The 25660-nt window shown below is 36.3% G+C and overlaps 2 protein-coding genes across 4 annotated transcripts; both read left to right on the top strand.

The window, feature by feature from the left end:
* Positions 1-2364: 2364 nt before the first annotated feature.
* LOC133460095 (serine/arginine-rich splicing factor 1) lies at positions 2365-11890 on the top strand. Of its 2 annotated transcripts, XR_009784088.1 has the most exons (5): positions 2365-2704; positions 5707-5930; positions 7132-7304; positions 10341-10988; positions 11318-11890. XR_009784088.1 is itself a non-coding variant. In XM_061740621.1 (4 exons), exons 1-4 carry the CDS (start codon positions 2517-2519, stop codon positions 10533-10535), a joined length of 780 nt encoding a protein of 259 aa, XP_061596605.1. In that variant the 5' UTR covers positions 2365-2516; the 3' UTR covers positions 10536-11890. The 2 variants fall into 2 exon arrangements, 1 of the variants encoding a protein (XP_061596605.1); XM_061740621.1 differs by having other exon boundaries at positions 10341-11890.
* An 8538-nt stretch (positions 11891-20428) lies between these two features.
* Positions 20429-22590, top strand: LOC133459317 (dynein light chain 2, cytoplasmic-like). Of its 2 annotated transcripts, none has more exons than XM_061739202.1 (3): positions 20429-20558; positions 21631-21778; positions 21861-22590. In XM_061739202.1, the coding sequence occupies exons 2-3, from the start codon at positions 21647-21649 to the stop codon at positions 21996-21998; spliced, it is 270 nt and encodes an 89-aa protein (XP_061595186.1). In that variant the 5' UTR covers positions 20429-20558; positions 21631-21646; the 3' UTR covers positions 21999-22590. The 2 variants fall into 2 exon arrangements, with proteins under 2 accessions (XP_061595186.1, XP_061595187.1); XM_061739203.1 differs by having other exon boundaries at positions 20460-20548.
* The last annotated feature ends 3070 nt before the right edge of the window (positions 22591-25660 follow it).

Genomic DNA, 25660 nt, shown 5'->3' with positions numbered 1-25660 from the left:
AAGTGTGTGAACATTAATAACATGTTTTATATAAACCAGGACAGTGCATGAACAATAGTGCGGTGACAACCGCGTAAATCCATTATGTGTGTTGTAATAAAATATCGATATTTGCCGTCAGTTTATCGATAATTTATTGCGACAGAGAGCGCAACAATATATTTTCAATATCGATTTTTTTTCCCCACCACTAATATACATACACGTATATATATACACATGCATACATACACATATAATTAGCCCCCACCACTAATATTTATACACATAAATATACACATGCATACATACACATATGATTAGCTGCCCATTTCTGTACATAAATATAAACAAATCTACCCATCACCCAATTATTTCATAATTTTATACCCTTTTCACCCTGCTTGATTTGTACATTCTTTGTGTTAAATAAAGTTAAAAAAAAAATTGGCCATCAACTCCGCCTTGCAGTACCGCCTCAACCCGCCGGAGGGCGCTGTGCTCGGCTGTAGAGCCGCTTGTGCTTCTATTCCTCCACCGAAGAAGAACATGGTTTTTTCCCCTAAAATTACAGTGGATTAAGTTTAAAAGGAAATTAAAAATAAAAATAAATTGCTAAAGTCAGTTGAAAATTTGATGAAAATGGCAATACGTAGCTCAACCATGTGAAAACTCTTAAGATGATGGTAGAGGGAAAGAGTTGAAGAAAGGAGGAGACACTGAAGAGAGGAATATTTGCTGAAGGGAAGAAGAAGGGCTTAAGACATGTTTAAAAGAGCTAAAGAAAACATTAAAAGGGGAATGCCAGCTGAAAAGGAGAATAAGAGCTGAACACAGGAAGGCTGACTGAATAAACCTGAACAAGATGATCAGTACTGGAGTTGAGGGGGGATGAGGGGGGATGGCATCCCCCCCTGAAATAAAAACGGTCCAAATCATCCCCCTGTAAAACTGCCATCCCCCCTTTCCATCCCTTATGTCATTTCATCAATGAATGTGGTTTTACTGCTATTTCAACATTTAGAGTCCTCACCAGAAAAATAACTTATTTGACCATTTTCACCTGTTTCAAGTAAATTTTCACTTGAAATAAGTAGAAAAATCTGCCAGTGGGACAAGATTTATCTTCTTATTACAAGCAAAAAAATCTTGTTCCACTGGCAGATTTTTCTACTTATTTCAAGTGAAAATCTACTTGAAAATGGTGAAAATTGTTTTTTTTTTTCAGTGATGACTCTTATTTTAAGTGTAACGAGATTTTTTTTACTAAAATGAGACATTTTAACTAGAAATAAGACAAATATTCTTGTTAAGATTTTGAGTTTTTGCAGTGATCCATTTTCCTTATCCTGTGAAGGACAGAGTCATATTGATAAGTTCAGAAATGGTGTTTTGGTCAGTGCTATTATTTGTAATATATTATATATTGTAATCAGCACAAATTATCTGTCCCCACATGATCAAATCCAGAGGTGGTAGAAACGAGTTACATTTACTTGAGTAAGTTTTGGGAAGTTTTGTACTTTTAGGAGTAGTTTTGAATCACTGTACTTTTTACTTTTACTTGAGTAGATTTGTGAAGAAGAAACTGTTCCTCTTACTCCGCTACATTAGGCTACGTTGAGCTGTTACTTTTCTTTTATCCCTTTTATCCACGTACGCGTCAATCTCATGACATCACTGGGTGATTCTTTGGGAAAAATGTTTGTTTTTGCATGTTTTTTCACATTTACACAGACTCAAACACACACAGAGTTTCTATGAGTTCATGTTTGTTCTAGTTCTGCCTGGGTAAAAAAGAAAAGTACAAAGGCTTGAAATTTTGTGCTATTGTGCTTAATTTTTAATTGTTTTTATTTTATTATTTATTAAAGTACTTGGATTTACTTTAAGCTTATTTTAATTTAAGCTATTTTGTATTAATTTTAATTTATTTTATTATTTTATTGATTTAATTTGCCTGAAGATGATTATTTTGTACTTTTGTCTGTTTGAATGGTTGTGTTAAAAAATAAATCAGATGTTACTCAACAGTTACTCAGTACTTGAGTAGTTTTTTCACCAAGTACTTTTTTACTTTTACTCAAGTAATTATTTGGATGACTACTTTTTATTTCTACTTGAGTCATATTATTCTGAAGTAACAGTACTTTTACTTGACTAAAATCTTTGGCTACTCTACCCACCTCTAATCAAATCCACCATCGATTCCCCCCTGATTTCTTTTTTACAATTCGAGTACTGCCTGTCCTACATACTGCAGTCCAGTAGGGGGCGATACAGTTGGTATTGCAATCCGCCAAAAAAACTCAAAGAAGAAGAATCCGCCTCACCCCGCCGGAGGGCGCTGTGCTCAGCTTGTGCTTCCATTCCACCACCGAAGAAGAAGAGGCGCCCATATTTCCTCGCTTGTAGCCTGCTAGCTGGAGCCGGACTGACTGAATATCTGCTCCTGAAATCTCCATCTTTACCGTTTATTTAGCGAGTCCAGATCCAGAAAGTTAGGTTTAAGGTAGTGATCCTTGCACCTCGCCAGCATGTCGGGGATCATCCGGGGCCCCGCGGGGAGCAACGACTGCCGCATCTACGTGGGGAACCTGCCGCCCGACATCCGCTCCAAAGACGTGGAGGATTTGTTCTACAAGTACGGGGCCATCCGGGACATCGACCTGAAGAACCGCCGCGGCGGCCCGCCCTTCGCCTTCGTGCAGTTCGAGGACCCGAGGTGAGATTTTTGCCCGCTTTCTCCGGCGCGGGAACGGCAGCGTAGGGAACGAAGCGCGGGAACGTGGCCGTTCCCGCGCTTCGTTCCAGCGCTGCTGCCGCCGACACCCAGAGCCTCGTGTTTCCTCCATAAACCACCGCTAAAATCACACACAGGGGTATAAACCTGCGTTACGGGTTTGTTTAAGCTCCGTTTGAAGCGCTTTAAGCGCTTTAATCTGCGGGTTTTTTGCAGCACGGATTGTGTTTCACAAAGAGGCTCCTCGAGGCCTTTTGTGGTTTCACATAAAGGAAACTCCTCAACAAAAGGCTCATTCTCCGACGAAATTAAGCCAAATCTTAAGTTAAACCATCATTAACTACCGTTTTCATGATCAATTCCTAATTCAAATAGAGTTTAAAGCCTAATAATTAATTTTTTTCTTCATATATATCTAATATCGACGTTTTATAGTTGGTTTTGAGCCAAATATTAAGTTAAATCGTCACTAACTACTGTTTTCATGATACATTCCTCATTCTAATCGACTTTAAAGCCTAATTATTTTTTTCTTCATATTTATATCTAATATCGCCCTTTTATAGTTTGTTTTAAGCCAAATCTAAGTTAACCCATCATTTACTACTGTTTCATGAGCCAAATCTAAGTTAAACCGTCATTAACTACTGTTTTCATGATGTATTCCTCCATTCAAATCGAGTTTAAAGCCTAATAATTTATTTTTTTCTTCATATATATCTAATATCGCCTTTTTATAGTTGGTTTTAAGCCAAATCTGAGTTAAACCGTCATTAACTACTGTTTTCATGATAAATTCCTTATTCAAATCTAGTTTAAAGCCTAATAATTTATTTTTTTCTTCATATATATATATATATATATATATATATAATATTGCCTTTTTATACTTGGTTTTGAGCCAAATCTTAAGTTAAACCATCATTAACTATTGTTTTCATGATAAATTCCTCATTCAAATCGAGTTTAAAGCCTAATTATTTTTTTCTCATATGTATAGCTAATATCGCCTTTTTATAGATGGTTTTAAGCCAAATCTAAGTTAAACCATCATTAACTACTGGTTTCATGATAAAAAGCCTAATTCAAATTGAGTTTAAAGCCTAATAATTAATTTTTTTCTTCATATTTATCTAATATCTCCTTTTTATAGTTGATTTTAAGCCAAATCTTAAATTAAACCATCATTAACTACTGTTTCATGAGCCAAATCTAAGTTAAACCATCATTAACTACTGTTTTCATGGTAAATTCCTCATTCGAATCGAGTTTAAAGCCTAATAATTTAGTTTTTTCTTCATATATATCTAATATCGCCGTTTTATAGTTGGTTTTTTAGCCAAATCTTAAGTTAAACCATCATTAACTGCTGTTTTCATAATAGATTCCTCATTCAAATCGAGCCTAATTTATTTTTTCTTCACATGTATCTAATATCGCCTTTTTATAGTTGGTTTTAAGCCAAATCTAAGTTAAACCATCATTAACTACTGTTTTCATGATAAATTCCTCATTCAAATCGAGTTTAAAGCCTAATCCATTTTTTTTAATACAAATTCTTAATTTTGGCGCCAGTTCCTCGTGTGTATTGTTCATGCACATGTTATTTAACTGCAGAAATTCTTCATATATATCTAATATCGCCCTTTTATAGTTGGTTTTCTATTCTTTCAAAATCGTCGACCACTTAAGTTTTCTTTGTCTCCAAGAAAATAACACAGTGATTTAGTTTTGGATGTTTTCAGTGTTTCTATACAACAAAACAATCCATATGATTTATATGTGATATCTTGGTCTGCTACTTAACAACCTTTCAAAATAAAAATGTATTCTTTCTTGGTTGGTTTAATTAAAACAGAAAACAAAGCAAAAGTATTTCAGGGCATTATTCGGTTTTACAATGTCCACATTTACACACGTGTATGTATATAATTAATATATATATATATATATATATATATATATATATATATATATATATATATATAAAATCTCACACAATTGGTATCCTGGAACACTTAGTAGCACAAAAGTCGTAATCATTGTTGTTTTCTCTTCTGATATTATGAGAAAATGATGTAGCCACAATTAACTAATAAATAACAGACTACAACAACCAAAAAAATACATGATGGTTTCAGAGCATCAATTTTATTCAGGTTTCTCTGTTGAAATAAAACAAATCCCCAAACATCCCATGAGAATCAATGTGTTGATGTATTTAGTTTTGACATAATTCACAACATTTCAGTCCTTATACTATTATAAAAAAGAAAATGTATAAGCTGTCTCTTCAACATCAAACCTAAAAGTCAAGACAAAAAAAACACCAGACCAAATTTAAGTAGCTGTTGACATTTTAAATTGATGACGTGACTCTTAGAAGTCTCTAATTGAGGCTATAAAGATGCGTAATAGGATTACCGTATTTTCTGCATATAAGCTGCATCCGCTCTATTTAAAAAAGATATGCAAGCTGCAGATATTTATGTTAGATTAGTTATTTACTACATGTACAGAAGGATTTTGAACTGTAAATGATGTACACGTTTGTACCTAAATAGATCCTTTCCTAACAGTGTCTTTTAACACGGCAGCAACTTTGCTGATTAAAACAGGACAGAACCAAGAGAAAATAACCGGTATTTATTTATCTATTTATCTGTTTGAAATCTGCTTCTACCTACTTCTATCTGCTAAAGAAGTAGTGTATTCTTCTTTGCATTTATTTTGTCTTAGTTTTGATTCTAATTCTGGTTACAGCGCCCCGAGCGGTGGAAGAAAAATCCACAGAATAGCTGCACCTTTGTATAAGCCGCATGGTTGAAAACCTATGAAAAAAGTAGCGGCTTATAGTCCAGAAAATATGGTTAAACAGAATACCTAAAAATAGCAACATCAGTCTGATTTTGATCGGTACTGTCCAGTATTTCCTCGATCGATCAGACTCCGTCACTAACCGTCCTGTCTGTTGGGTTTCTCAGGGATGCTGAGGATGCGGTTTACGGGCGGGACGGCTACGATTACGATGGCTACCGGCTGCGTGTGGAGTTTCCCAGAAGTGGAAGAGGAGGAGGAGGCGGAGGTGGTGGTGGAGGCGGAGGAGGTGGTGGTGGAGGAGGAGGAGGAGGCGGTGGTGGCATGGGACCCCCCAGGGGGAGGTACGGCCCCCCATCTCGACGCTCCGAGAACAGGGTGATTGTGTCAGGTGAGTCAGAAATCCCTCGGTCAGGGGCGTCAATTTGGTATGTCAAGGTACGGCAGCCGCCACACCTTGGCTTCAGGGGAAAATGTAAATGTTTGTTTTTTAAATACATTTATGGAATTACTGTGTGTCCATTTGTATTGATTATTCTATTACTTAAAAGATATAGAATAACTACAAATGCAAATCAGAACAACATGATCAATTTCACTATTTATTTTACACTGCAAAAACTCAAAATCTTAACAAGAATATTTGTCTTATTTTTAGTTGAAATGTCTAATTTTTTGTCAAAAAAATCTCATTACATTTAAGACAAGACTCAAAAACAACAATTTTCACCTGTTTCAAGTAGATTTTCACTTAAAATAAGTGGAAAAATCTGCCGGTGGAACAAGATTTTTTTTGCTTGTAATGAGAAGATAAATCTTGTCCCATTGGCAGAGTTTTCTACTTATTTCAAGTGAAAATTTACTTGAAACAGGTGAAAATGGTAAAATAACAAGTTATTTTTCTGGTGATGAATCTTGTTTTTAAGTGTAATGAGATTTTTTTGACTAAAAATTAGACATTGTTCGATTTCACTAGTTATTATACACTGCAAAAAATCTTAACAAGGATATTTGTCTATTTCATGTTGAAATGTCTAATTTTTAGTAAAAAAAATCTCATTACATTTAAGACAAGACTCAAAAACAACAATTTTCACCTGTTTCAAGTAGATTTTCACTTAAAATAAGTGGAAAAATCTGCCGGTGGAACAAGATTTTTTTGCTTGTATTAAGAAGATAAATCTTGTCCCACTGGCGGATTTTTCAATTTATTTCCAGTGAAAATTTACTTGAAACAGGTGAAAATGGTAAAATAACAAGTTATTTTTCTGGTGAGGAATCTTGTTTTAAGTGTAATGAGACATTTTAACTAGAAATAAGACAAATATTCCTGGTAAGATTTTGAGTTTTTGCAGTGAGCGATACTGCATTTGAAAAAGTTCCAATTTTCTTAACCACACAGATTAGCTACATATCAGACTTCTGTGATGAATATTTGCTGGACGTGTTGATTGATACTCTAGTGAAGTTCTGTGTCTCGTAACCTTGCCGTACCTTAGCTTTGACTGAATTGACGCCACTGCCCTCGGCCCTCAGATCGTACCTTTCTGTGTTTAAATGTGAATCTTGACGTCCATCTTTCCCCCGACTAGGTCTTCCCCCCAGTGGGAGCTGGCAAGACTTAAAGGATCACATGCGAGAGGCAGGTGATGTATGTTATGCTGATGTGTACCGTGATGGCACTGGCGTTGTGGAGTTTGTGCGCAAAGAAGATATGACTTACGCTGTGCGTAAATTGGATAACACCAAGTTTCGTTCTCATGAGGTACGTAACCGATCACGTCGCACGGTTTTACTAACGGCTGTGTGACTCTGGGACTGTTGTGGACTTGAAAAGATCATTTAAATGAAGGAAGCAGGGATGAAAATGTCTTGGCAGTAAGTAAATTCCAAAGTTTGGCATCAAAATGGTATTGAAATACCTGGACAATTAATCTAGTGGAAGTTGGTGTCTGTGGAGATGTTGACCTGTAAGTAAAGTTGCTTTTGTCAAAGAAAATTGTGACTAAATATCGTCGTCAACGAACCTTTATCACCTGAGGAAAACAAGACGAGGCACAAAGAAAATGCTGGTCATGTGACGATAACGATAATTAAATATATAATACAATATAGTAGAGGAATAAAAACCAGACTAAAATGTAGATTACAAAATAAAAACTCTAAAATGTGTCTTCATTTTCGTTGACCAAAACGAGACGAAATGTTTTAACAAAGATCCTTAATCTCCATGTTTTCAGTAGTTTCCTCTGGTTTAGAGCTCTAGGTTCACGTCAATTAAAAACAAAGTTACATAGGGCTGGAGAAGAAGAAGATCCATCTTTGGATCCACTTTCCTACATGGACGCGGAAAAGAAAACCCAATGTGTCATCGGAAAAGAAAAAGATGGGGAGAAATGCGGAAAAAATATGTTGTAAACTCAAATTAGAGTCTTCTGTTTCTGGAATGAATGTATTCTTGAGTTTATAAGGTAACAATAATATAATAATAAGATAACCTTGTTTGAATTGTAAAATGGGTTTGGGTAAATACAATCTTTGACTAAAACTAGACTAAAATGGTCCTGGACAATAAATCGACTAAAATGCTCAGACTTTTAGTTGATTTAAACTTAACACGGCTAAAAGGAGAATGAACGTGACTAAAACTAATAAAATAAACTAAATAACTAAAATAATAGCTTGACCCAAGGATAGACTGCAATAATTTTAGAATAAAAAATATCGATGAATGCAGCCAGTTAGCTGTTATTGTTTGTTGAAACTGTCTCTTAAGTAATAATAGATTTTATTTATAGAACACTCTTCATTCAGGGAATCTCAGAGTGCTTATAAGATTAAACCGAGTTAAAACGGGTACAGGAAATCCTTCCAAAAGCACTTGCTTTGCCTCCTCAGTGGCCGGGTGAGTTGTCGTTGAAGGAAATATCCAAGTCATCACTGTGGGTGAGACGGCAGTAGCTCCTTTGACTGACCGATCTCAATCAGGGATGATACAAGCAGACAAACCTAGCAGGAACGCTTCAGTGTTAACTCAATTATTTAGTCCCCGTTTATTTTATTCTCAAGTCTGCAATGCTGGTTTTGTGTGTTGCCTTTTTTTTTCCAACTTTAACAGACTTTTTATTTAAAATTTAAAAAAATAAATTAAAAAACAGATAAAGGAAAAGGTCAGTATCAAAAAATTTTAAAACTCAGAGACTGAGAAGCGGAAAACAAACACGCCAGCGTCCTCACCTCTCTACAAAAATGATAGCTCGACCCAAAGACTAGACTAAAACTGCCAACAACAACACTACCTTAAGTCCTCAGAAAGTCACCAGCATGTTTAATTATCTTAAACAAGTATAATGACATTGATGCCAAAACGCTCCCCGGGTGAGACTTGTGGGTAATCTAAGTTAAACCATCATTAACTACTGTTTTCATGATAAATTCCTCATTGAAATCGAGTTTAAAGCCTAATAATTTATTTTTTTCTTCATATACATCTAATTTCGCCTTTTTATAGTTGGTTTTGAGCCAAATCTTAAGTTAAATCGTCATTAACTACTGTTTTCATGATAAATTCCTCATTCAAATTGAGTTTAAATCCTAATAATTTATTTTTTTCTTCATATATATGTCTATTATCGCCTTTTTATCGTTTGTTTTGAGCCAAATCTTAAGTTAAACCGTCATTAACTACTGTTTTCATGATAAATTCCTCATTCAAATCGAGTTTAAAGCCTAATTAATTTCTTTCTTCATATATGTATCTATTATCGCCTTTTTATAGTTGGTTTTGAGCCAAATCTAAGTTAAATCATCATTAACTACTGTTTTTATGATAAATTCCTCATTCAAATCGAGTTTAAAGCCTAATAATTTATTTTTTTAATACAAATTGTTAATTTTGGCGCCAGTTCCTCGTGTGTATTGTTCGTGCACATTTTATTTAACTGCAGAAATTCTTCATATATATCTAATATTGTCTTTTTATAGTTTGTTTTGTGCCAAATCTAAGTTAAATCGTCATTAACTACTGTTTTCATGATAAATTCCTCATTCAAATCGAGTTTAAAGCCTAATAATTTATTTTTTTCTTCATATATATCTATTATCGCCTTTTTATCGTTTGTTTTGAGCCAAATCTTAAGTTAAACCATTATTAAATACCGTTTTCATGATAAATTCCTCACTCAAATCGAGTTTAAAGCCTAATAATTTCTTTTTTTAATACAAATTGTTAATTTTGGTGCCAGTTCCTCGTGTGTATTGTTCGTGCACATTTTATTTAACTGCAGAAATTCTTCATATATATCTAATATCGCCTTTTTATAGTTGGTTTTGGGCCAAATCTTAAATTAAACCATCATTAACTACTGTTTTCATGATACATTCCTCATTCAAATCGAATTTAAAGCGTAATTATTTATTTTTTTCCTTCATATATATATAATATCGCCTTTTTCTAGTTGGTTTTGAGCCAAATCTAAGTTAAACCATCATTAACTACTGTTTTCATAATAAATTCCTCATTCAAATCGAGTTTAAAGCCTAATAATTAATTTTTTTATTCATATATATCTAATATTTTTATAGTTTTCTATTATTTCGAAATCGTTTTCTTTGTCTCCAAGAAACAAGAGTCCTCAAACCATCAGCATGTTTAATTATCTTACACAAGTTTAATGACATTGATGCCAAAACGCTCCCCGGGTGAGACTTGTGTGTAAAGTCCGTCCTTCTCTGAGCTCAGCGCTGCGGCGTCTTCCCGGCGTGCTGCGGTGAATGACTTGCGTGTGTCCTTTTGCTCCAGGGAGAGACGTCCTACATCCGCGTGAAGACGGACGGCCCGCGCAGCCCCAGCTACGGCCGCTCTCGCTCCCGCAGTCGCAGCCGGAGCCGCAGCAAGAGCCGCAGCCGCAGCTTCTCGCCGCGCCGCAACAGAGGATCCCCGCGCTACTCGCCGCGGCGCTCCCACACCCGCTCGCGGTCCCGCTCCCGCTCCTAGACCCCTGCTCGGACCCCGGGGGTCCCGGAGGACCGAGGACCGGCGACCGGCCCGCGTCTCTACACCGTCATGTGTGTTCCCTCCTTCAACACCTTTTGTTGCAGTTTTTTTTGTTCTCATTTTTGCAGACCTTAAGAATATCGATACCGGTTTGGCTTGTTTTCTTCCTCACGCTCCTTTTTCATAAAACAAGAAAAAAACAAGAAAAAATACCCCCTATGTTTCTACTCTCTACTTTCATCTTCCTCTCATTTGTGTAACTCTTTTTCTCCTGGCTGCTCTCGTTGAATGCTTTTTTTGTTTTTTTTCTTCTCTCAAGCATATACAACTGTCCTTTGACCTTCTCGTGTGTTTCTCTATAGAGTTCAGAGGAACAGGAAATAGGATGGGAAGAGAGGAAACAGTTCATGTTAAGATAAACAGGAGGAGGAGGATTCAAATGTGGCACCAATGGTATGACGGCCGTGCCTTGTCAACTGTGAAATCTGCATTATAAGGCTCTTGTGAATTCTTTTTAAACCATTCACTTTACCATAGTGTTACTGAACAATATAGTAAAACCACATACTCGGAGATCCTTAGCTTTTTCTTTTTTATTTCTTTTTTTAAATGACCTCATCACAGTAACTTTGGGCTTTAACTAATAAATAGACCGTGTCCCTTTTGTCTGGAAGTAAAACTCCCTCCTAGCTGCATTTCTTTGACATTTTGTTTTAATAATTTTCATGAAGGTGTGATTCTAACTCGCCTCCTTCTCTTTGGTTCTTGCTGGTATTCTGAAGGTGTGGACTGGGCTCAATGTCTCCCCATTCCGGAGCTGGATCAGATAAGGATCAGGATATTGATTAGGCTTCAGGATGGATACATGGAGCAGAACCCCTGGCCCTGTCCGCAAAACCTCAGCAAACCGGAAACATTGTAGTTGGATAATCAGACTCAATTGGCTTTCGAATTCACAATTTATTTCCTTTTAATTTTTTTTTGGACCTGAAAGACGAGGTTACCGATGGCGCAGCGGCAACGCCATCGTTTCAGTTTCCTTTTTTCCCTTTTTTTTTTTTTTTTTTTTCTGAAAAACAAACCAAAACGAAAAAAGAAGAGCAAAGCTTGGATCAGATCCAGGACGAGGGCTGGGAAGTTCAGGATGGATCCACACGTGAGGAGAGTGGTAAATAGCGGGAATCTGTGACGGGGCAGAGGGAGGCTGGGAGGCGGAGAGGGATGTGACCTTCACGTGGTTTGTAACTCTTCTCTTAGGTCCGTCTTTTCAAGGGTGTATGATTTCGGATTTTCTCGACTATAATCTTCACATCAAAGCTTTATTCTCTTTTAATAAAACATTCGACAACATTAAAGGTAGTTTTTTTTGTCTTTCTTTCTGTCTGGAGAACCGTAGACGGCTCTGTCTCGTCACAGTTCACTTCTGTAGCGTCAGAGGTGTCAAAAGTATTCATATCATTACTCAGGTAGAAGTATAGATACTAGAGTTTAAAAATACTCCTGTTGAAGTATCAACTCAAGTTTTTTACTCAAGTAAAAGTATAAAAGTACTGGTTTCAAAACTACTTAAAGTGTAAAAGTAATGTAAGGGGGAAAAAGCTATTAAGGACAAAAGCCATTGAAAATGAATGTATCTTAGTATAATGCAAATATATTAAAGAAGCATATATGTGTACTATTGAGCATTAACATGTGTTTCAGAGAGCAGGAGATATGATGACTAGTTGCCTATAAGTATTGTAATGGTGCAAAAAGTCAAACTTCAGAGGCATGTTATCATTTATCCTAACCTTTATTGGAATGTACATCCAAGTTTAGTTGCAGGAATCTGAGGGAACGGATGTAAGAACAAAACTGGACAAGAACATCTGAAACAACCACAACCAAATTCACTCTATCCGGATGGAGCAATTTAACTGGATAGTTTTTATTTAAAGGCCGAAATGAAATAGAGTAACGAGGCTGTTTTTAAAATGTGAGGAGTAAAAAGTACAGATAATTGTGTGAAAATGTAAGGAGTAAAAGTAAAAAGTCGTCTGAAAAATAATTACTCCAGTGAAGTAAAGATAACCAAAATTTCTACTTAAGTAAGGTAACAAAGTATTTGTACTTTGTTACTTGACACCTCTGTGTAGCGTCGGCTGGATGAAGTGTCTGTGGGCGATTTCTATGCCTTTTCAAGTGTCCTAAAATACTTGAAGTATTCATAGTGTTGGTGTCCGGGGGAGATTTATGTGTCGGTTTCTGTTGGCGTCCGTCTAATCTCAAGAACCAGACTTTTCAGGAGCTTCTGTGGGACCAGGACGAGTCCTGGCGTTGGGGGTCGGGGAGGTCAAACATGTTGCGTTTCTCTCCTGGTGGGTTGGACTTGGCTGCTGCCTGTATAAGAAAAGCCAAATATATATGTATATTTAAATCAACTTCCATATTTGTTGGTATTTCTGTTTCCAGAGACATCAAACCTCATAGTATAATGTTACATTTTTCTGTTGTTTTTGCACTTTTGTGATCAAATCAGATTAAACCCAACAGATCAGTATAAACAGTACTCGAGTTGTAAAATAAAAAAATCAGGGGGGATGGTGGATTTTATCACATGGGGACAGATAATTTGTGCTGATTACAAATAATATAATATATTACAAATAATAGCACTGACCAAAACACCTGCAGAAATACTGCAGGAATGACATAGCAGCAGTTAAATGCAGCCTTCTGTAAGCTTTAAATATCCACTGGGCTTACATCAAATACATCAAAACACAACAATAAAAAACACTTTTCTGAACTTATCAATATGACTCTGTCCTTCACAGGATAAGTAACATGGATCACTGCAAAAACTCTAAATCTTAACAAGAATATTTGTCTTATTTCTAGTTAAAATGTCTCATTTTAGTAAAAAAAAAAAATCTCATTACACTTAAAACAAGACTCATCACTGGAAAAACAACAATTTTCACCTGTTTCAAGTAGATTTTCAATTGAAATAAGTAGAAAAATCTGCCAGTGGAACAATATTTTTTCACTTGTAATAAGAAGATCAATCTTGTTCCACTGGCAGATTTTTCTACTTATTTCAAGTGAAAATCTACCTGAAACAGGTGAAAATTGTCGAATAAGTTATTTTTCTGGTGATGACTCTAAATGTTGAAATAGCAGTAAAACCACAGTTATTGATGAAATGACATAAGGGATGGCAGTTTTACAGGGGGATGATTTGGACCGTTTTTATTTCAGGGGGGGATGCCATCCCCCTGTAAGGAAAGTGGAGCTCCACTCAAGTCCATCATTTAGAGCTATTTTTTTTATAATTGAGTATTTAATTTGAGTATGATGTGGTTAGCATTTCTATTGGGGAGAATTTATCCAGTGAGAACGACACCACTCAAAATTAGATTCAACATCTGATTATGTAATTTGATTATGTCAGAGAAACCGAAGAACAATGTGAAAATAACTGATAAAATGCAAGAACATGCAAGAAATCTTATGTCCAAACAACTTTTAGTTAGTCCTCTGAATAGATGTTGAAGTGCAGGACTCGTCTTTGGGGTGGAAGCTTCATTACTAGCTTGGATTTTATTGATTAGGCGGAAAAGTTTTTTTTTATTTTTTTTTATTTATTTTAAACTTGTGAAGTGCGTTTCTGAAGTTCACCCACTTGGACGGATTCGGCAAAAAAGAAATGAAAATGCACCGTAAAGTCTTAATTCAATACATTTTATTTTATTTATATAGCGTCTATTACAACAGTTGTCTCTAGGATCTTTGCAGAGACCCAGAACATGAACATAAACTTCTGAACAATTATTACATAAACAGTAGCAGATAAAAACCTTTGCTGACTCCTGTGGAAAAAATTTTATAAACTGAAACTAAATGAGCATGTTAGTAGTTTGTGCAAATGGCCCCAGGTCTAGATTAATAAACACAAAGATGCAAAAGAAAGACGATTCAGAGTATCTAAAAACCTAAAACAATGTGGCAGACAGACTCAATGTGGCAACGACCTCATGGAAATTAGGGAAAAGGTTAAAGAAGGAAAATATGCTGAGATCTCTGGTATTTTTTTTTACATAATATATCTTTCCTTGAAATTACATTTATGAACACATATGTTTTGCTGTGATTTTTTTTTTAATATGAAAGAATCATTGAAAAAAAATAGGAGTAAATCCTTTTATATGATTATCGATTATTTGGTTGAACTATAATGGGGCAGTAATTCTGTCCTGCCGCCACCTAATGGCGGTAATGAGGCAAAAAATATTTAGACTGCTGGAAAAATACCCTGATCCTCAAGTGGATTCAGGGACATGGAAGAGATGAAACAGTTAATCGTGAGAAAATGTAAATATTGTAATTTGATGCTTTTAACATTATTCAGTGTTGTAATCTAAAATAACTTGAGTTATCTTGAGTAAACATACAGTACATGAATATGTTTAAAGGGGACATATTATGGCATTTAATGTATATTTTAAACAGGCCTTGAATTTCTTTAAAAAAAAAGCTTGTTTTTTCTACATAAATCATAAATCCAGCCTGTGGGCCCTGTCACTAGTTTTACCGCTTCTAACCTCTTTTTCTGCGCCTCATTTTTAGGGAAGGGGGGGGTATGATAATGAGGCTCTGCGCTGATTGGCTCCCTGAATGACGTGTAGCAGGGGAGGAGCATAAACCTCACTCCGCCAGAGCAGCCCGAGCCTGTAAATTATCACAACACTGAATTTTCACAAATGGAAACTTTATTGTTAAAAAAATAAAATATGAGTTGTATATAAATAACATTTATGCACTATTTAAGCCGGATCTACCCGGCGGATGCTGCGCGCTGGCGCTGCAACTTCACGGCGGGCGTACAGATCGGCTCCGGAGCGCATCCGCGGCGCATCGCCCGTTACCGGGGATCAAACCGACAGATTTGGCTGAAAATCTCAGAGGGTGAAGCTGGTCCGACCTGGGACAGACCCCCGAGGACCCAGCTCCCAAACCACCTGGGAACCTGGATGATTTAACCCGGATCCGCTCCGCCGCGGCGCCGCGTCCGACTGGCTGAAGGGAGCACCGCTCCAGCAGCGGAGAGAGCTGGTTGTGGGCGTGGTTTCAGCAGCGGAGGCCAAACCTCTGCGCCTCAGGTGACGTCACCATAGGCGCAGATTTTAATCGGCTCAAAAAAAATCACGTGACACTGGGGGATTCTGTCCGGCGGGGGTCAGACACCTTGCAGAAATTCATGGTATTTTGTCTCCCCTGAGCTGGCAGGGTGAGGGGAGACCACTTTATATATGTTAAAACAAGAAAAAACGTGTTTTTCATAATAGGTGCCCTTTAAGTGTGAATGACTAGCCAAATTATAAAGTCCTTCAAAGACAGCAGCCACTGATCAATATGCTGAATGTAGGAAAATCTAATCGATAAAACTCTAGACAGAAATAAAAATAAAATCAATTCCTCACACTGGGTCAAAGGTGAGCTGATCTGAGCAACCGGGGAGAGGAGGCCGAGGAAAGTAATGCCAAGATGGAGATGAATCCAAGCGTCGACGGGGTAAAACAAAAGGGATACAACTTTATATCAGTGTACATGAACATGTCTGAGCAGGTAAAGATACTTGTATGTATATATGTAAGTTTTATGAAACTATACATCAAAACTGCCACTTTTATATTCAGTGAAAACTGTAAAACCTGTGCTGAAGGAGGGGCAGCGAGGGCTCCGGGCCCCTCACCTGTAGATATTAACCTGGAGCAGAGCACCTCAGTGAGCCAGACAGAACTAGATCATTAAAAAAATAAATTATATTTGTCTCTGCTGTCGCTGCTCAACACAACACAGAGGTGATGGAGCTACAATCATCCAGGCAACATACTAATAAACTAATCAGTCAACAGCAATAAAAGAAATCATAAAAACACATCCAGCAACACTAAAGATATGTGTATATCAGAGGTGTCTTCAGTATTCACATTCATTACTCAGGTAGAAGTATAGATACTAGAGTTTAAAAATACTCCTGTAGAAGTTGAAGTATCAACTCAAGTTTTTTACTCAAGTAAAACTATAAAAGTACTGGTTTCAAAACTACTTAAAGTATAAAAGTAAAAGTAATGTAAGGGGGAAAAAAGCCATTAACAACAAAAGCCATTGAAAATGAATGTATCTTAGTATAATGCAAATATATTAAAGAACCATATATGTGTACTATTGAGCATTAACATGTGTTTCAGAGAGCAGGAGATATGATGACTAGTTGCCTATAAGTATTGTAATGGTGCAAAAAGTCAAACTTCATGTTCATGTTATCATTTATCCTAACCTTTATTGGAATGTACATCCAAGTTTAGTTGCAGGAATCTGAGGGAACGGATGTAAGAACAAAACTGGACAAGAACATCTGAAACAACCACAACCAAATTCACTCTATCCGGATGGAGCAATTTAACTGGATAGTTTTTATTTAAAGGCCCAAATGAAATAGAGTAACGAGGCTGTTTTTAAAATGTAAGGAGTAAAAAGTACAGATAATTGCGTGAAAATGTAAGGAGTAAAAGTAAAAACTCGTCTGAAAAATAATTACTCCAGTGAAGTATAGATAACCAAAATTTCTACTTAAGTAAGGTAACTAAGTATTTGTACTTCGTTACTTGACACCTCTGGTGTATATATAACACAGTTTGTTGTATAATAATAAAAAAAAAAAACATTTCAATAGTATGAATACATTTCAACAACACGAAACAGTGTTTTCTTACAGAGTGGATGGATGGATGGATGGATGGATGGATGGATGGATGGATGGATGGATGGATGGATGGATGGATGGATGGATGGATGGATGGATGGATGGATGGATGGATGGATGGATGGATGGATGGATGGATGGATGGATGGATGGATGGATGGAGGCAGCGCTCTATCTGGACTCCAAACGTCTCAACACCTGTGTGAATGTTTCCATAATCAATAAATCGCATGGATCAGGATATGTGAGTGTTCACCTCATCAGCTCAACATGAAACATGGGAGACTTGGATCTTTTCAGGAATTCCTAAATCTCAAATCCCAAAAACGACGTATTTATTTCCCTTGCATTAGTCTTTGCTGATTTTGCAAGATAAAATTCTGTAGAATAGGTTCATCAAAACCAGTGATGAGCTCTGACCAATTGATCTAATGATCTAATGATCTAATGATCTAACTATGATTCACTGAGTTACTGTTCTTGACTGCTGGTTTCTCCGACTGTGAGTTCTGGTTTTTCGGAGCATCTAAAACTCAAAGTTTCTGTTTCTCTGCCGTTCTGCGACTTCCGAGGCCACGGCTCGTTGGATGTTCCCACACCGACACCCGTGAGGTTCTGCTGCTTCCTGCACTTCACAAACCTGCTGCTTCAAATCAGCGTCATCTTCTATCTTCTTTATAGTCAGTACTGGAGTTGAGGGGGGATGAGGGGGGATGGCATCCCCCCTGAAATAAAAACGGTCCAAATCATCCCCCCTGTAAAACTGCCATCCCTCCTTTCCATCCCTTATGTCATTTCATCAATGAATGTGGTTTTACTGCTATTTCAACATTTAGAGTCATTACCAGAAAAATAACACCAGAAAAATAACTTATTTGACAATTTTCACCTGTTTCAAGTAAATTTTCACTTGAAATAAGTAGAAAAATCTGCCAGTGGGACAAGATTTATCTTCTTATTACAAGCAAAAAAATCTTGTTCCACTGGCAGATTTTTCTATTTCAAGTGAAAATCTACTTGAAACAGGTGAAAATTGTTGTTTTTTCCAGTGATGAGTCTTGTTTTAAGTGTAATAAGATTTTTTACTAAAATGAGACATTTTAACTAGAAATAAGACAAATATTCTTGTTAAGATTTTGAGTTTTTGCAGTGATCCATGTTACTTATCCTGTGAAGGACAGAGTCATATTGATAAGTTCAGAAAAGTGTTTTTTATTGTTGTGTTTTGATGTATTTGATGTAAGCCCAGTGGATATTTAAAGCTTACAGAAGGCTGCATTTAACTGCTGCTATGTCATTCCTGCAGTATTTCTGCAGGTGTTTTGGTCACTGCTATTATTTGTAATATATTATATTATTTGTAATCAGCACAAATTATCTGTCCCCATATGATAAAATCCACCATCCCCCCTGATTGTTTTTTACAACTCGAGTACTGGCTATACGGATCTGTTGGGTTTAATCTGATTTGATCACGAAAGTGCAAAAACAACAGAAAAATGTAACATTATACTATGAGGTTTGATGTCTCTGGAAACAGAAGTACCAACAAATATGGAAGTTGATTTAAATATACATATATATTTGCCTTTTCTTATAAAATGGCACACTGGTCTAATTTCCTCTATCCAGCAGTTAAAATGTTGAATCGGAGTGATGGTCTTCAACCCAACACTCATAAACAAACTATAAATGAACATAAACCAGGAATGTTGACAGGGATTGGTCTCTTTCTTCTTCTGATGTTTTGGTTTGTAGGTTTTGAGAATAGTGAGCAAGTTAAATCCTTACAAACATACTGAGTAGGTGCACCATGTGACGGGTGGTGACGGACTGGACCTTAAAACACTGGTCCACTTTATTAAACACCAAATACAGAAAAACTGATTATATTTTTGAAATTGAAATAATTCAGACCAACATTAGTTTTGTTTTAGAGGATCAGGAATTCCTTGACCTTTTGTCATCAGAAGGTCAAGGACATCTTAATCTGAAAAAAGAAAAATCATTCAGTTTTGTTTCAGCCTATGAAACATGAAATGACAATGTATAACATGGATACAAATATTGTCTATCTATCTATCTATCTATCTATCTATCTATCTATCTATCTATCTATCTATCTATCTATCTATCTATCTATCTATCTATCTATCTATCTATCTATCTATCTATCTGAGTGCTCACGAGGACATGAGTACATATTATGAAGCTTTTTAATACCTGACATATGAAATAACACCAAAAAAACATTTGTTTTTTTAAATTTCAAGTGTTGATTATATATATATATATTGAAAAACACTTCAGATTCTGGTTTTAACAGTTTCTAAATAATTGTTTTTCCTATCAGTACCAACACATTATGCTCTTCTTTGTTAGTAGTTTATATTTTTGGCCTCAGAAACTCATGTCTCCTATATGAAAAAAAATGTAAGAAATGAAGAAAGAAATATAATAACCAATGTATTTATAAAGATCCAACAAATATTAATTAGAAAACCGTTAAAGACAGAATTGGGAGTGTTTTTATTTGCACATATACACACACATACAGGACTGTCTCAGAAAATTAGAATATTGTGATAAACTTCTTTATTTTCTGTAATGCAATTAAAGAAACAAAAATGTCATACATTCTGGATTCATTACAAATCAACTGAAATATTGCAAGCCTTTTATTATTTTAATATTGCTGATTATGGCTTACAGTTTAAGATTAAGATTCCCAGAATATTCTAATTTTTTGAGATAGGATATTTGAGTTTTCTTAAGCTGTAAGCCATGATCAGCAATATTAAAATAATAAAAGGCTTGCAATATTTCAGTTGATTTGTAATGAATACAGAATGTATGACATTTTAGTTTTTGTAATTGCATTACAGAAAATCACAATATTCAAATTTTCTGAGACAGTCCTGTATATATCAATCATCCCATCTACTGATTTGTCTCTGTATTGATCTCTCTATTGATCACCGTGATCATCAATGTCGATCAGTGCCTGGGGGGGGAGGGCGTGGGTGGCGCGGTGCATTCTGGGATGAAATAAGATGCGGGTCCGAGTCCGCGAGTGGAAGCCCGCGGGCCGCAGGGCGGAGGCTGCGCCTCAGCCAATCAGCGCGCAGGGTTTCGCTCAGGGGGCGGGGCCTGGGCGAGGGGGCGGGGCCTCCGCACCACGCGTCCTTCCATAAATGAAGGAAAAGCGCTTCTGCCTCCCGGAAACGTGCAGCTGGAAACCCTGAAGAAGCTCCAAGGAGACACGGTGAGACACGGTAAGGGACTGAATCTGTCCGGGGACGGGTCGTGGGGCGGGTTTAGGTCTGGTTCCGGGGTGGGGGGGTCCATGGGGACCGTAGGGGCCCGGGGGGGGAGATGATGCTGCGGGTGATGCTGCTGTTGTTCCGGCCTGACCAGCCGCAGCATCCTGCATTGTTCAGGAGGGTCTCTGCTCCGGCTGCTGGGAGGCTTTATTGTCTGATTATAAATAAATAAATAAAATAGTGCTTTTTAAAAAAAAAAAAAAAATATGTATATTCTGGTGTTAGACTTTAATTATCTGTGCTGCCCTAAATAAAATCCAGGACACCTGTCAATCAAGCTCCATTACCCTGCAAGGGTGCATGACTAATTTGGCCCACAAATTATGTACATCACAACTTCTGTATCCAGATGGGTTTAATTTATACAAGTAGCAATGATGCAGTCTGTTTTTATCTTTTTATTTTATTAATTTATTGTGTGCACCTGCACTGATGTTTGAAATCAGGGTTTCTGCAGGGTTTTAAAAGGTGATAAATGAAAGTTGCCAAATTTAAGGCCATTAAAAGTGTTAAATTCACTCTCAGAGGTATTTTTTTTTTTTTTAAATTGGTATTTTTTACCTGATGGGTTTAATTTATACAAGTAGCAATGATGCAGTCAGTTTTTATCTTTTTATTTTATTTATTGTGTGCACCTGCACTGATGTGTTTGAAATCAGGGTTTTAAAAAGTATTAAAAGGTGATACATGAAAATTGCCAAATTTAAGGCCATTAAAAGTGTTAAATTCACTGTCAGAGGTATTATTTTTTTTTTTAAATTGGTATTATTTTTTACATTTTAAGCAGTCTATTTTATTGTCATTCACAAAGTGAAATAAATGTGAAACATCTGGTCAACATCAATGAGTCTATAAATCTGTTCTGTATAGTGTTCTATAGGTCAAAATCTGTATTAATGTTAAAAGGTCCATGATTAACACTTAATGTTGTGAGTTTTTTTTTTAAATCTGAAGGTAATGAAAAAGGTATTAAATTTAACATAAGGATTGCTGTATAAACCCTGGAAATGCTCTTGTTTTGCAGCCAGAAAACAGCAACCATGTCCGACAAGAAAGCAGTGATCAAGAATGCAGACATGTCTGATGAAATGCAGCAGGATGCAGTGGACTGTGCCATGCAGGCCATGGAAAAGTACAATATCGAGAAGGATATTGCTGCTTATGTCAAAAAGGTAACGGTTGCAGCAGCCTTGGCTTGAATAGACGCACGTGCATTTGAGCTGCGTCTTTATCAATAACTGCTTTCCTTTGCAGGAGTTTGACAAGAAGTACAACCCCACATGGCACTGCATTGTTGGGAGGAACTTTGGCAGCTACGTGACGCACGAGACGAAGCACTTCATCTACTTCTACCTGGGTCAAGTTGCTATTCTGCTCTTCAAGTCGGGCTGAGGGGTCCACCGTGCCGCGCCGCATGTCGCCCGCCACCTTCCTGCAGACGTGCCTTGCTCCGGGGTCCCTGCTCTCTCCAGTTAACCTGTGGTGGCGGCGCTGCGGCCGCGGCGCTCTCCTCATGTTTGGACTTCATTCCTAGAAAGTGCCAGCGTAAAAAGCTGACTCTGGTGACGCTCAGACTTCATACATCTGACAGACTCCGTTTCGGCTCAAATTTCTGGGTAATTTGCTGTGCACTAATGTACGGACCTGTCGTTTTATTTCACATGAAGATTGTTACTTTCAGTTTTTTTTCTTCATTGCATTAAAGTGAGCAACAGAGTTTTTGTTGAATTGCCTTTTTAATTTCCAGTGATGGATGGGACTAAATGCCGAAACTGTTGCTTGTACTTAATAAAGGCTGTAACACGCAGATGGATTTGACGATGTACATTCTTGAACGTCCCTGTTTACACTTGAGTCATATATGTTTGGTGTTGCTGCTGCGTGTCTCTGGAATGTAACACTACGTGCTGTCTAGTATTGGAATAATTGAGACCTCAAATGTGTTGAGCACAAAGCTGAATTTGGATTAAACTGGTTCAAAATCTGTTGGCTCTTGACTGTTACTGTCTATGAAGCAGCTTATCACAATAAACCTTCACTACAACCGTCTTCTAGAGCAGGTTCTCCAACCCTGGACCTCCTGTCTTCCATGTTTTAGATGTTGCCCTGCTTCAGCACACCCTGATAAAAATGACTTGTCATTAACAGACTTGTGCACACCTGGATGAGAAGCTGATGACCATTAATTAGAATCAGGTGTGATGGTGCAAGGAGAGATCTAAAACATGCAGGACAGGGGTTGAAGATCCCTGTTCTAGACGCAACCCAGTGAGGAAAATACCCAGCTTCTGCAAAAGTAATTACGGATCACTGCTTTTAAAATGGTGAGACAGAATATAATGTTTTTATATAACCGGTTTCCATCAGAGATGCACCGATTGATTGGCTGGTGGTCACAATTGGTATATTGGTATACAGGACTGTCTCAAAAAATTAGAATATTGTGATAAAGTTATTTTCTGTTATGCAATTTATAAAAAAAAAAAAAGTCATACATTCTGGATTAATTACAAATCAACTGAAATATTGCAAGGCTTTTATTTTAATATTGATGATTATGGCTTACAGTTTAAGATTCCCAGAATATTCCAATTTTTTTAGATACAATATTTGAGTTTTCTTAAGCTGTAAGCCATGATCAGCAATATTAAAATAAAAGGCTTGCAATATTTCAGTTGATTTGTAATGAATCCAGAATGTATGACGTTTTTGTAATTGCATTACAGAAAATCACAATATTCTAATTTTCTGAGACAGTCCTATATTTCTGTTTTACATGCACCATATGAAAAGCCTTTTTTTTTTTTTTTTTTTTTTTTTTTACTGCTTGAAAGTGGAAATTCACATGAAATTCAATTTTTTCTTGATCATTAAGCACATGAGGATGCATCACTTTGCTGAGCATGTTTAATGTGACGATAAAGGTTAAGAATCAAAATATAAAGGTAGTGAAGCCCACACCGTGCAGCGTCTGACATCTTTTAATATATGCAGATTATATTTCTGAGAAGGAAAACCAGAATGGCCTAAAACTGGTTTGACCTAAATGAAAATAGGAAATTTATATCAGGGATGAGAAGTTCAGTAGATGCACCACTAGTTTTAATTAATGAACATGCAACTTCAGCTTAAACCTGAAAGTCCAGGCATGTGCTCCTTTCAAATAGCTTGTGCAAGAAGTCTCTCCAGGTATAGTGTCAGGAATATCATATGTGAGCATTATAAACCGCTTGGCTGGTACTTTAGAAGTGCACAGCAGATTTATCAGCCGCCCAAAATTAGCTATTATCAGTATCACCATTTTAATACCTAATAAACAAATTAAACTAATTAAAGATGAGCTGTAGAAGAAACATCCTCTTAACCGCTTTCTGAATGCTGATGTTGTGCAGTCTGTCCACAAGAGGGCGCTCTGCAACTCGCTGTTTATTACCACGGCTGCATTTGGGATATAAAATAATCTATGCCGATTATAAATGCTGATATTTATCCACAGGGGATGGCTCAACTCAAACAAATATCATGAATCAGTATCAGAGCAACTTTATTGATCGCGGAGGGGAAATTGCTTTTTGTTATTTATTTATTGATTTATTGTTGGCTTTATCTTGAACAACAACAAATCACCATCAAATTAAAAGTGTCAAAATATATTTAAAAAAAAAGCAAAACAATTTAACAGTCTCATCCAGAAATAAAGAACAACAGCAAAATAATGTGTTGGAGAGGGAACAGGGGGAAGCAGAACGCTTATTTAGTCCTGTCTCTTCCTCACAATATCATATCATAGGCCATAGAAAATATAAAAATGAAAAATGTAAATAAAATAACAAATAAATAAATACAACACAAACTATTAATAAACAAAGATCGTGGCATAATTAAACTAGCCTCCTACAATATCCTAAACTCAAAAATTTTATTTCCCAGAATGCAGGTAGTTACATTTGTATCGTATATGATGTATCACATAAGGAACAGAATAATAATAATAGAAATACATACAGAAGGTAAATTGAGTTCTTTAGAGGTCCTTATTTTTATATTTGTCAAGATTTGTTTTCTTGTATGTGTTTTTAAACTGTATAGAGTTCGTTTGATTTCTTCATCAAGATCATTCCACAAAGTTACAGAGTAACTACGAGTAGTACGTACACAAGGTTGTTTAAAATTTAGTTTTCCTCTTAGATATTTTCCTTCTTTATCTTGAAACATTTTTTGAATGTTTCAAGATAAGTTGTGACTTTTTTTTTAGTTTATACCAAAAAAAGATCAAATAAAAAAGGACACATTCTCAACAATTAACAACTACCAAGTAATAATAGTAATTATTGAAATAATAATAATACAAATAATAATAATAATAATAATAATAATAATAATAATAATAATAATAATAATAATAATACAAATAATAATAATAATAATAATAATAATAATAATACACCATACTTCTAGATGTGGTCCCACTTGTGGTATAGGAAAGATGGAGCATGGGGCCCCAGATCCTCAGGCCCACCACACTCCTACAACTAAGGAATAACTCAAATACTATTTCCATCATAGGAGAAGAAGTGGAGATGGAGAAATACAAACATCCTGTTATTCACCTAAAAAAAAGACTGCGCTTGAGACACGTTATTTTAATACTGTAAACTTCATTAAAGTGGTGTCAGGTGGGGGCCCCTGATGGAGGTCTTCTGTCAACTGCCACTACAGCTTTTCACTACAAAGTCGCGTTAATTTAAATGTTTTCAGGACCAAATAAGACGGCAGATATCTATTCTCAAAATACCACATACATACACAAACATACAAGATGTGATGTGCGTCCAAAATGTACAAAAACAGTTTTAAATTAATCCAGCACAATATTTTTAAGGGGGAATAACAAATCCGTGTCCCATCCAATAATCTATTTTCTTTTTAATTCACTCGGTTTGTCAGTAATTTTGTGTTATGTATTTGTACATTTGCACGCGTTCACAGGCGACCCTCGGATGCATGTTTTGATTGATTGATTGATTGATTGATTGATTGATTGATTGATTGAT

This window comes from Cololabis saira, chromosome 14 (assembly GCF_033807715.1).
Source record: "Cololabis saira isolate AMF1-May2022 chromosome 14, fColSai1.1, whole genome shotgun sequence".
Lineage (NCBI taxonomy): Eukaryota > Metazoa > Chordata > Actinopteri > Beloniformes > Belonidae > Cololabis > Cololabis saira.
The sequence above is the reverse complement of the archived record's forward strand: the minus strand, read 5'-3'. Positions and strand labels throughout refer to the sequence as shown.

What these genes read in the sequence shown, in the direction of transcription:
- LOC133460095 (XM_061740621.1), top strand. Translation starts at nt 2,517, where the DNA reads ATGTCGGGGATCATCCGGGGCCCCGCGGGGAGCAACGACTGCCGCATC. An exon ending in GTGCAGTTCGAGGACCCGAG is followed by an intron (nt 2,705 to 5,706) that starts GTGAGATTTTTG and finishes TGGGTTTCTCAG; the next exon opens with GGATGCTGAGGATGCGGTTT. An exon ending in GAACAGGGTGATTGTGTCAG is followed by an intron (nt 5,931 to 7,131) that starts GTGAGTCAGAAA and finishes TCCCCCGACTAG; the next exon opens with GTCTTCCCCCCAGTGGGAGC.
- LOC133459317 (XM_061739202.1), top strand. Translation starts at nt 21,647, where the DNA reads ATGTCCGACAAGAAAGCAGTGATCAAGAATGCAGACATGTCTGATGAA. An exon ending in TTGCTGCTTATGTCAAAAAG is followed by an intron (nt 21,779 to 21,860) that starts GTAACGGTTGCA and finishes TTTCCTTTGCAG; the next exon opens with GAGTTTGACAAGAAGTACAA.